Source organism: Zingiber officinale, chromosome 10B, assembly GCF_018446385.1.
Source record: "Zingiber officinale cultivar Zhangliang chromosome 10B, Zo_v1.1, whole genome shotgun sequence".
In the NCBI taxonomy this organism is placed as follows: domain Eukaryota; kingdom Viridiplantae; phylum Streptophyta; class Magnoliopsida; order Zingiberales; family Zingiberaceae; genus Zingiber; species Zingiber officinale.
The window spans coordinates 6,515,410-6,527,536 of record NC_056005.1 but is presented as its reverse complement, the minus strand read 5'-3'; the positions used below and the strand labels follow the sequence as shown (position 1 = coordinate 6,527,536).

The following is a 12,127-nucleotide window of genomic DNA, read 5'->3' as shown; positions in this document are numbered from 1 at the left end:
GGTGAATTGCCCTACAAAATAAAACTCGAACCTTTCTCGGATTTCAACTATATCATAAACACTTGTAATAAAAAGTAGAGACTAAGTAAAGAAATCATACACCAGAGATTTACTTGGTTTGCAATCAGAGGATTGCTAATCCAAGGAAAGTAAGCGCACTATGATATCCTCTGGGCGGAGAAGCCTCTTTACAACGTTGACAGCACAAATGAAAAGAACACAACTGAAAGCATAGAAAGAATTGATTACAAGTGAATTGTTCTGAATGTGCAGACCAGTACTATATTTATAGTATTGGTCCGGGCGCCTGGAATGAGTTCCGGGCGCCCTGGAGGGGATAAAATTCTATCCCCAACGATCAGATCGTTTTTTACGCGATCCTGGTCAAAATCCAGCTCCGAGCGCCCTGAAGGGTTCCGGGCGCCCCGGAGGGCTCCGGGCGCCCCGGAGCCCAAAGTCAACAACGTTGACTTTTCCGCCTCCGGTTCAGCTCGTCTCGGTCCAGGTCTTGTTCGCTCCGGCTCCGCTAGCTTGGGTGATCTCGGCCATCCGGAATAGGGCTCACCCGAACCCAAGTTCCGGCCTTCTCCTCGAGCAGCCTTCCTTCCCGGTTTCTCGTCCCTCGAACGCCGTGCATGTTCTTCTCGTCCACCGGTGTACTCTTCCGCGGTCACCTCGTCCCTCGGACGCACCGAGCCCGTCGGCTCTCTCCCCGTGCCGTCCTTCTCGCTAGCCGTGTCTTCTGCTCGACTTCCTGTGTTCCTAAGCTCCTGCACACTTAGACACAAGGGTTAAACAAACGCAGGACCTAACTTAGCTTGTTTGATCACATCAAAACACCTTGGGGTTCCAACAGGGATGATCCAGTCGAGCCTTCCGATTGTTGTTCCATTATTGTTCTCCTTGTTTGAACCATCATAGCTTTTCATAAGAATTTTCCACAGACAATGTCAATTTGATGATTTCCTTTTTGCTTGATCAGACTCCTCTTCTCCAAAAGCTAGATCTACCTTCTAATGATTCAAGATTCAACGATGATACGAGTTATGATGAGTGAACCCAAAAGGTGATGTGGCGGTTGGAGTCAAGATGATGGGGTGACGAAAGTCAAGAGAGATGGTAGTCACACCTGAGAAGGAGTAATATCCCTTCATCTGACTTTGATTAATCACTCAATGCTAAGGTTCTTAAATTCAATCAGACCGAGTTATAATCTAGTCGAGGTGAAACAGTCAACCCTTAAGTCGAGTAAACCAGGGAGTTTAGTGTCTTAAGGGCGGCCAGAACTTATGACGGCCAAGATTAAGGTCTACCGGCCTTGCGTGCCGGCCAAAATGATTGACTCACTCTAAACAGACCAACCATATGTGATGATGCATAGGTGAATCCGTCTAGTCTTAAAGTCGAATAAGTTTATATTCCTTAGTCATACAAAAAATTGATCGGGGCAAAGACATGATGTAGCTTAGCTTAGTATACTAATCGAACTTCTCAGAATGCAGATGCATTTCTCTTAGTAGCTCGTTAAATGCTCGGTCGAGTAGAAGTACGACCGGGTCTGCAACGATTATCCTCATATTATTACTCGGACAAAATTCCAACCAAGCATAGGTTATTAGAAGGATTTCTCTGGAGCATGAGGTACTATATTATTTCTCAAGTAGATTCCTAACATGATTACAACGCTATATCATTCTCCGAATAAATATCTCAAGGTTATGTAGAATATAACCGAGTAGCTTAATGGCCGAGTCAGATATAAAGGCAGCTAGCCTTAATGGCCGACTAAGATACATGCAGTATAATACACAACAGAACAGATTATGCAGAACACAACTGAACATTCCAATCAGGCGGTCGGCTTAAGGACCGACCGAGATATATTCAGTAGACGACATTCCAATCAAGCGGTCGGCTTAAGGATCGACCAAGATATATTCAACAGACGACATTCCAATCAGGCGACTGGCTTAAGGACCAGTCGAGATATATTCAGTAGATAACATCGTAATCATGTGTCAGAGAATATTCTTTTAAAACCTTCTCAGGGATCACCTTGTCCCCCGTTAGCCGACCACTTATAACAACATATTTTTTTCATTAACCTCATTGATAACAAAAACTATAAACAACAAGAGAGGCATACATTTGGGTCAGCGAAAGATTCCTTGGACGATTACATCACATCTCCTTGGTTGTACCCTCTTCTTTACCTAACAATCTCTGACATATGCTGTCACCTTATAATTGCGGATGTTATGTGAGATGGTATATTAAAGAGGAGTCCTCTCCACGACAAAGGTACGCTCACAAAACATCTGCAACTTACTCTCGCGTGCGTGTTCTTACTGTTCTTCAACCACCTGTTCAGATCGATACTGACTTGAGCGTTGCATGGCCTTCGCCCGTGACTCCCCTTGGTTTCTAGGCACTGACATTTTGTTGGCTCGTTTCCTTATGTGCGGGATCGAAGGAAAACTTCTTTTGGGAGAAAAAGGTCTTTTGTTGGTTAATCATCTATTCATCATGTCCAGCGCGTCATCTCTGTAGATCTCCGATAGGATCAGACGACTTGAGAGGAAAAGAATGTTAGGGCTTGGCCATCTCTACCGATGTGACCACTTCGATGCTCAAATTAATCACTGAATAGGAGAGGGAAAACTTACTTAGAAGAAGAAGAAGAAGGAGGAGGAGGAGGAGAATAATGTAAGAAAGAAAGTAAACTCCATGGAGAAGAGTTACTTCTACTCATGAGAAAAAAAACCATACCTCTCACGTACCTTTTATGGTGCCTGTGTGGAAAAGCATCTCCACATAGGCTGTCATGGAAGCCATCCCATGAAGGTCGATAAGGGGATCAGATCAGACTACCGTTAGAAGGTTCTTCATTCATAAGACGCCACGTTCTCATAGGAAGGCAATCAGGGACCAAATATGACAACCACTATAAGTCTCTCCATTCACCAGGCACCACTTGTTTATTGGAAGGTGATCAAGGAACCAAGTCTAACAAATGAAATCTCTATGATTGGAAGTCATAATCTGAACAGTAGCTTACCTGAGCAATATTGCTCTTTAGCGTTCAGGATTATTTACCCGAAGGCTATAGTTGGTACTCGCGGAGATACACCTGAAGATAGCATCCAATATTTGGAAATGTCTACCAACAACACTCGATATTCAAGAATCGAGCCCGGAGATAATATCTTGTATTCGGGAATTGAGCCTAGCCAGTTGAGGTATTCGGGGGTGCTCGAATTCTCGACCGTCCATTCGGAAAATAATCCGGGTACCGTCAAGTACCAAGAGGCAAGAGCTTGACCCCTCGAAAAATTGCATAGTGAACAAATCATACATAATAAACAATAAAGGGCGGGAAAAGTGCAAAAATGTGTATATGGGCTTTCTTTTGCCTCTGTCAGGTGAGCCAGACAACCATCCTGTTCATCAGAATTGATGTCCTTAGCTTTTTTAGTTTCCAGATATTCTTGGAATCATCTACCCACCGAGCTGATAACAGATGGACTAGTTAAGATAATGAAATGTCCTGGGATTTCCCAGCTTGTATCTTTGAATGTCCTTGATAATAACATTTTTTTGCTGCACGCTTGTGATCCTAATGCTAACACTTGTGTTAACCTCTCTATCTCTCAAATACAAAAAATACCAAGGAGGTCTCATTTTTATTTGTGAAGTTCTTGTAGGTAGCAATCTTCTTAAGGTTATTCGAAACTAGCTTTAGATTCTAGATTTAACGACTAGATTTAATACTTGGTAGTATGAAAGTCTTTGTGCACTCTTCTACGGCTCCCACTCCCACGTTATATTAGCAAGAGATGGTGAGATGTCTCATTATGTGTTTGGATTTACCAATTCCAATCGAACCAGTTGACTTGTGATTCTTTAGGTAAATCAATTGAACGAGGCAACCGGCAAACTTGTGATTCTTCAGTTGATCAACTGATGTAGACGTCCAGAATAAAAAACACTGTATGACATTATAGAATAGCATAAATTTACATAACCGAGGCCATATAATCCACTGTTTCGGAGGTTGTGACTTGGGTACACTACAATGCAATGAAAGATCGCAAAGAAGCAACTCAAGCCAAATGAAGCAATTTTACTGGTTGCGGCTTGGTTTTCACTTCCGATCAAGGTGGTATAGAAGTAAAAAATAGTAAGATAAGAAACACAAACCGCAATCCCTTGGATGCCTGAATGTGAGGCAAGCATCCTAGTAATCTTAAAGGTGCAGTCCCGAGTACAGTTTCGTTGTAGCTGGGGATCCCAGTTAAATCCATGATGCTCGATTTCTTCTTCAGTATGTCAGTGATGACTCGCAATGAGATCTGAGAGTGTGATCTTTCCAGATTTCCCAGCGTCTAGCATGTCAAATTGGTTGCAGATTGGCATGATATCCTTCTTAGAGGCCTTTCCCATCTCTTTGAGTTTGCAAAGGACATATTCTGATTTATTGCGGCCAGTAATACAAGGAAAGATGAGTATCATGAGTAAAACTCGTTGTTTAAACAAAGTAGTCAAGAGAATGAAAGGGATAAGGAAATCAATACTAACACTGAGGACCAAAAAGATTTTTACAGCTTAAATTACAAAATTATTCAACAAATACATGTAGAAATAAAAATAAAGCTTGCATTTCTTTATGCAACCAGGTCTGAATCTGGAGGATTATAACATTTTCAAAACTTCTAAAGAAAGGTGTCATAGGACCAAAGTACCAAACAGATCCAGCAAAGGGTCAAGTGTTTAATGGAGATCAAGAAAGTAAATACTTATGTTGAATGCAATGCATTTTAACACGATTGGTTCTTTTAATTGTTTTCTTAAATCCCTCCAAGCAACTGCATGCATTTTCTGAATTTTTGTTTGGAATCATTAAGCTTCGTTTTGTAAATATTCATCTACCAAATAGCTTAAAATTCTCATGGTACGAAACTAATCATTCTATTTTTTATGTATATAAAATGACAGGAATAGCTTGATTTTAAATATGATTTATGATGCAAATTTTAAATTTTAAAAGTTATTTAAATAACTCAAATAAGATACTTACAAAAAATGATGATCAGTTAAAAGTGTAACTGAAAAAAGTTATTGAATTATCTGTATATTTTGTTTCTTGAAATTGTCTGCTTTTGGTGAAAAAATTATCTGTAATTTTGTTGTTTGCACAATAATTAATTTTTTAAAAGAAAATCTTTTTTTTATTTTGCACGGCTGAACAGTAGACTTGCACTCTACACAACCATGCCGCTATCTCTGCAATAGGAATCCTCTGGTCCGCAGATCCATCCTCCTATCTCTGCTTGTGTACTTTCGTTCCATTCTCCAATAACGTTTTCATAGATTCCCCTCCTTTCCGGCGTTTTTGTAAATTATTTATATCACCTTGTTCAATTCAAGAATTATTGCGTTCTGCGAAAACGACTCGCCGACTAGGCGTTCTGCACGAATTGCCCACGATGGTGATGCGGCGGAGGAACGGACGACCGGCAAGGGTAACTTCGTCAAGATTAATACAGAACACCGAGACCAGATTGCGTCACCATTAAGGTGCTTGATCACAACACGGGCTAACGGAAACACTGAAGATGAGCGTATTCATCTTTTGTCACAATTGATCACAACACAGTCAATCAGCTACTACTGTTTTTCACCATTTGGCTCTCTTTTCTTTTATCGTTATTTGGATTTTTGTTAGACCGGTGCTTGGATTGTTAAAAGGATATATTTTAAGAAATATTAGGAGACCAGAGTTTGTTCTACTTTGCTCTGATAGAGAAAAATAAATGCTTTTAACCAGGTGTCCGTATTTGTGTGCAATATAGTGCATAAGTTTATGGTAAAAGATTTCGGAGCCATTAACTTTGATTTTTCTATACAGATTAAGCGGAAAGTTTCCATTATGAAGCTGGTTGTTCGCCTTAACGAGGCGACTTCATCTTCTTCACGCCAGAACTCCTAGATCGAATTGATTCGATTATTAAGATTAAAAATTATCCAACCCTAGATCAGATTATGCAATATCAAAATCTACATTAGACGATTCTTATGTATCAAATATCTGATGAATTATCAATTATTTAGATATAACCTTATATCCAATGAAATATAAAATAAAAAATAAAAAATATATATATAAATATAATAAAAAAAATAAAATATTTTAAAATGATAATACACATTATCCATTAGACAATAGACAACTACATTAACAATAACTCAAAATTTCAAATGACATATATCGTGTTTCAATATGAAAAATAAAATCTTTCAAATAACAAATAAAGACTTCCAAAATGTAAAAAATTAAGGGTGTGTTTGGTGCGACGTTTTTTATTTCCATTTTCTGAAACACGCATTTTTTAGAAAATAGAAAATTTTTATCATTCTCTATTATTTTAGAAAGCGCTATCTATTTTTTAAAAAACAAACACGAAAAACACAAACCAAACACCATTTTTTAAAAAACACGTATTTTTTAAAAAATAAAAATAAAAATGCACGTACCAAACACACCCTAAGCTTCTTGATCCATGCTTAAGCTTCTTTATCCATGAGCATGCTTATTTTCATATCTAAAACAAACAAGCAAAATAATAAAAATATCAATATTTAATAAGTTAAACGTTAATGAATATTAACTATGTCATGAATAAAAAAATAATACCTTCTTCAATAACTTCAAGTTCGCTTATATCTGCAAAAGTTTCTTCATCCACACCAACATTAATGCTATGTTTATTCCAATACACAAATGAGGAAAGGAAAAGAATCTATGGTAGAAAATTATCCTTGAAAAAAGAGAAGAGAAAGGGTGAAAAAATCTCTTCCTTTACATGCTTATTTATCTTGTTAGAGGAAGGTATATACATGCAATATAATTTTGTAAATAAAAAAGGGTGCATGTATCATTTTTTTTAGATACATGGTGTAATTTTGTGAGTTAAAAATGATGCATACATCATTTTTTTTAAATATATGGTGTAATTTTATAAATAAAAAGGGGGTACATGCGTCAGTTTTTTTCCATCCGTTGTTTTTCATCCGATTTTGAGATGATCAATTTTGACTTCAAAACCATCCATTGATGGATTGCGTTTATTTTCCATCCAAAGATTTTAATAAAGTAAACAGTGAAAACTTTTTCACTGTAGAAACTTTTCCTTAATTTTAATTTCCGCTCTCCCAAGTAAATTGACCATAATAGATTTTGAACGCAACTAATTTTGAGAACAAACTAATGCCTCGACAACCCAAGAGTAAGTGAGCTACGGAATGAATCAAGAACACGACCTCCAATGCTAAAAGCTTATTCCAATGTCACAGTAGATACAGGAATTGACAATACATCCTTAGCAATTGCAGATAGTACACGATACTTACCACCATTAACCTTCCACCATGCTAACACATCGAACTTGTTATCATCCGAATCCACAATAGTATCACACAAATATTTTCCAACTTCTGATTTTTTGTCAAAAGAATCTGCTTGCATCAAGTGTTGTTTGAATTGAGACATAAATGATAAATGCAAATCTTCCTCCATTTCATTTGCGACATCTTTTTGGTGAGCAATTGTGTCAACATTCTCATCTATATTTCTAGCATAATGATGATATAATCTCATTAACAATTCCTTAATCTTATTCTTGTCAGCTGCTGTGGAAGTCATAAATATTGTCAAAACAGAATTCAACATATTTCATTTTATAACAAGCATCCAAAACCACTGCAATATATAATAGCAAATTGGTTGTCTCAAATTCTCCCCAATATTTATTAAATTTTTGCATCATTCCTTTCGCCATGTTACTAATCATAATGTCTCCATTTCTACACATGTGACTTACCATCATTTGAATAGTCATGAGTTCGTGAAAGAAAGAACTGGAAGTCACTTGTAAAGAACTCGAGAACAACACAATGACTTTATAGAAAATCTTTAAAAACCTCATCAATGCTCGAGCACTTTGCCAATCAATTTTCTCTGGGGGTCCTATGTTCCTTTTCATTTTTCTTTTCCCAACTGTATCATCAGGGAGCATAGAATTGTCTTGGATTTCTTCCATAAAAAAGTCAAGATATTTCGAACTTCTTTCTTCTTCTAATCTTTCAAAACTTTTTCAAACCTTTCTGCTGATTCTAGCATCAAATATGTTGAATTCCATCTTGTTAGAACATCCAAACACACCATCTTCTGTGTAGAAATTTTCAATCTCTCAGCAACATTTTTGAAACTCAACAATCTAGCCGGAGAAGATCTCACATAACGAACAACATTTCAAATTTTCATAATAGATTCATTATGGTCCTTCAATCCTTCTCTAACAATTAAATTCAAAATGTGAGCATTGCATCTCATATAAATGAACTCATTGTTCAAAACATTCGACTCCGACTCCTAATCTTTTATCAACTTTTTTAGGTGAGTAATGGCAATATCATTTGAACTAGCATTATCGACTGTCAAGCATAAAATGTTTTCAATGCCCTAATCTAACAAACAATTTTCTACCATATTCCCTATTGTCATACCAGAGTGATTATTAACCTAACAAAAGTTCAAAATTCTTTCATGTAAATTCCATTCACCATCTATCCAGTGTCCGGTTAAAACCATATAATTAATATTTTGTATAGATGTCCAAGTGTCTGTTGTCAAGCACGTTGAGACTTTAAGACATTTCTTAGCTTTTCTTTTTCTTCCACATATATCCTCACGCAATCTCTGGCAACTGAATGTCAAGAAGGCATGACAAACTTTGGCTGCATTGCTTGACAAAAACTTTTAAACCCTTCTCCTTGTCCTGTTCTGAAGGAAAACTCATCCATCATAATCATTGATGCTAACTCTCATCTGCATATTTCAGGATTATATGCAAATGCTTTTAATGTTTGTGAAGCATCATCACCCTTTGTTGCATCAAAAGAAAGGACTTTCTGATTTTTATCCATAGTATTAATCTTAAAAGGGGTTTACATTGAACTTTTAAATGCGCCCACATGTTGCTAGTTCCATCTTTTTTAGAAGCACATGTGTAATCCTTCCCACACTAATTACATGCAGCCCTCACTATAAACAAATTAATAACAACAAGAATAATGCAATGAAGATAAATATGTTCCAATGAAGATCAATATGTTCTTGAAGTATCAAACTATTGTTCATTTATTTTTTAAATAATGCATGCCCCAAAAGAACGACATAAGGAATATCACACAAAAGGCTACTCATAATGTCAATGGCATAGAAGAGGTTCTGCTTTACATAAGTCTTTTCCTAAGTGTGATGATAACAACAACAAAAAAAAAAAGACCATTCAAGCCATGTATATGGACTAGTTAGTGATAAGAAACTATATGTCGTTAATTCAAATACATCTATTTTGTTAAAGAAAACAACTACTACAACAAAGTAATTACATACCTTAAATTCAAGATTTTGATCTTTCTGAAATCCCAAAGCCGACTCCAAACGGACCAAACCAACCTAGAAAGTAGAAACTAGAAAGTAAACAATTAAACATGATTCGAACTTAGTCTCTAAGAATAAAGAATCATCAACAATAGTTTAATTAGCGAACTAAGTCTGCTAGAAGAGCTTACCTAGGTTTTTCAACCAAAAAGAAGACGCCCAACAAAGGCGTCGACTTCATTCCTTTGGTAGGCGTCGAGGCATGCGTCGAGCACTCGAGTGTGTGAGTCCCAAGTCCCAGTCGACCAGTCCCACGACGAGGCGTGCTGCTTGGCTGATTCAGAAGTTCGACGCTTCAGCTTCAGTTCATCCTTCGTCCATTTTGCTTCAAAAAGCGTCAGTTCATCCTTCGTCCGCATCATTTTGCTTCAAAGGCCCTCGTTTTGGGTGTTCGTGTTTTACAGCAGGGGTCCAGGGGATGTGTTTTACAGCAAGGTACTTTACAACTGTATGGTTCGGTTTTCTGTGGTTTTTTTGAAGCAGTAGATCGCTTCCGAACCAGACCTGGCCGGGTTCATTATTTTTCAATCCGATTTTTATTCGGTTTCATCGGTTTTTTTTTCGGTTTAGTTTGGGTTGGTATAGACAGGTTGATCGGTTTGACGGCTCACCCCTAAGAGCTCCTACTTGATTTAAGATGGATGTCTTGCACTTTTTCTTTTGTTTCATTCAGGTTTATCTCTTGTCGCATGATTATGATTCTGCTGGCAAGCCGGACTAACATATTTTTGAAGTTTTCTGCATAATTCTCCTTCTACCAAAAAACATTTATGCTTAATATTTTTGGCTCTCTTTAACCGTATATGCACTGAATATTATAAAAACTATTAAACTTCCTACTGTAGATTCTAGCTATAATTGTGCAATTCTTTATGTAAACAGAAAATTAAAATATCCTTACGGTCTTCTCTGAAAGTTTCAAGCAAGCCTTCAGTATTATCTTCAACCAAGCATACGGTCCAAACAGAAACAAAATTGGCTGCCAGATGGTTTGGCTACAGAAATCAAATATGGTTTTAATATTAAAACCAACAAACAACATATAAGACAGATAATAAGAAAAATCCTTCAGTACCCCCTACTTAGTTCGAGCAAGACTTATATGAACAGCAAATATAAAATTTTTTGAAACTCCATAGCCAAGTTTAAGAAAAATAGGAAAAACTAAGATTCTCCCACCAAAGCCGAAACTCCAATAGCTGTTGAGAATTTAGGGTTTAGAGTTGGTACCTAGTTTGAGACTATTCTCGAGTTTACTGGTCATGATCTCTAATTTATCTTCGAGGTTCTCGGTCACGATCTTTAATCTGTCTTCGAATTGGTCGAATTTACTGTTCACGCTCTTTAATTTATCTTCAAGGTGCTCGAGGAAGCAGCTGAGCTTTTTATTGCGCTCCAACACAATCAACTTGATGGCGGATGCGTCCTCCTTCATGATGCGGATGTTTTCCTCGAGGCAGCCAACTCTAGTGAACATGGTCACGGTTAGCATTAACTCACGGATAAAATCCTCTGGTAGGAGTTTAACGATGGGAGCTAGGTCTTCAGACGCGGAGGCGGTGTCCCTATCGGGGTTCGCTTCCTCTCCGTCGGCAGCGACAACATCTGCGAACCCTTTGTCGTTCTCTTCTTTCTCGCCAACGGGGAGGACGGTGCCGTCGGCAGCGGCAGCATCATCGGGCTCTCTGTCTTTGGCTTCTTTCTCGCCAAGGGGGAGGACGGTGCCATCGGCAGCGACAGCATCCACGAGCTCTCTGTCGTCGGCTTCGTTCTTGCTAACGGCGAGGGCGTTGAGAGAGATGAGGGGGGTTTCGGCCATGCGAGTAGATCGGAGATCGCCGCTTTTAGGATTTAGGTTTGTGGTGCGGACAAAGAGAACAGAGCCCCGAATAGCGAAGCTAAAGGAAAGGAACGGTATAGATCAAAAGAGAAAAGAACGGTACAGATCAAAAGGACCAGAAAAGAACGGTACAGATCAAAAGGACCCAGGGGTGCAACGATCGAGTCTCAATTTTGATAATTTAATAGCTGATTTTTTTTAATAAGTAGTAATGGGAAATTTTTATGAAACAAAATTAATGATCTAAAATAATGAAAATTAGATATTTCTATGGAGAATTGTTTTAAAATTTAAATATTTACGTCCTTATATAAAATTTATACTTGACCAAATCAATTTATTTATTTTAACTTCTTTAACTTATATAAAATTATCAACTTATCCTATATTAAATTAAAACTTTCAAATATTATTTATTTTTCTTCCAACTATCAATACACTCCCTCCCTTTACTTTGAGACTCCGCGACTCTAAGTCATCGATGATACATTCCCCGACTTTCCCTCTAAACTATCGGCAATAACCCGACCTCCTCTTACTTCAACCCTAAAGCATCTTCATCAATGTTGAAAGCAGGAATCGTAAAACCAGCAGAACTCATCTCAATCTCAGACCTTGTCTTAGCTTTGATAGCAAACACCATTTCAATCTTCTCGGTCATCCCTAACAACATCTTCGCCTCGATTTTAGTTGTAAGCGGGCTAATCCCAACATCATCTCCTTCAAAGCCACTCCATACCAATGTTATTTTCTTCATCCTTAAAATAGGTTCATGCCCTACT

General features: G+C 37.7%; 1 protein-coding gene across 12 annotated transcripts; it reads right to left on the bottom strand.

Annotated features, from left to right (window-relative positions):
- Positions 1-6,235: 6,235 nt before the first annotated feature.
- Positions 6,236-11,394, bottom strand: LOC122028888. 12 transcript variants are annotated; one of them, XM_042587844.1, is made up of 5 exons: positions 10,736-11,394; positions 9,637-10,500; positions 9,458-9,534; positions 6,695-6,759; positions 6,236-6,602 (listed from the first exon to the last, which is right to left on the bottom strand). In XM_042587844.1, the coding sequence occupies exons 1-2, from the start codon at positions 11,322-11,324 to the stop codon at positions 10,448-10,450; spliced, it is 642 nt and encodes a 213-aa protein (XP_042443778.1). In that variant the 5' UTR covers positions 11,325-11,394; the 3' UTR covers positions 6,236-6,602; positions 6,695-6,759; positions 9,458-9,534; positions 9,637-10,447. The 12 variants fall into 12 exon arrangements, with proteins under 12 accessions (XP_042443778.1, XP_042443783.1, XP_042443786.1 ...); XM_042587849.1 differs by having other exon boundaries at positions 6,695-6,736; XM_042587852.1 differs by having other exon boundaries at positions 6,695-6,724.
- Between the last annotated feature and the right edge of the window lie 733 nt (positions 11,395-12,127).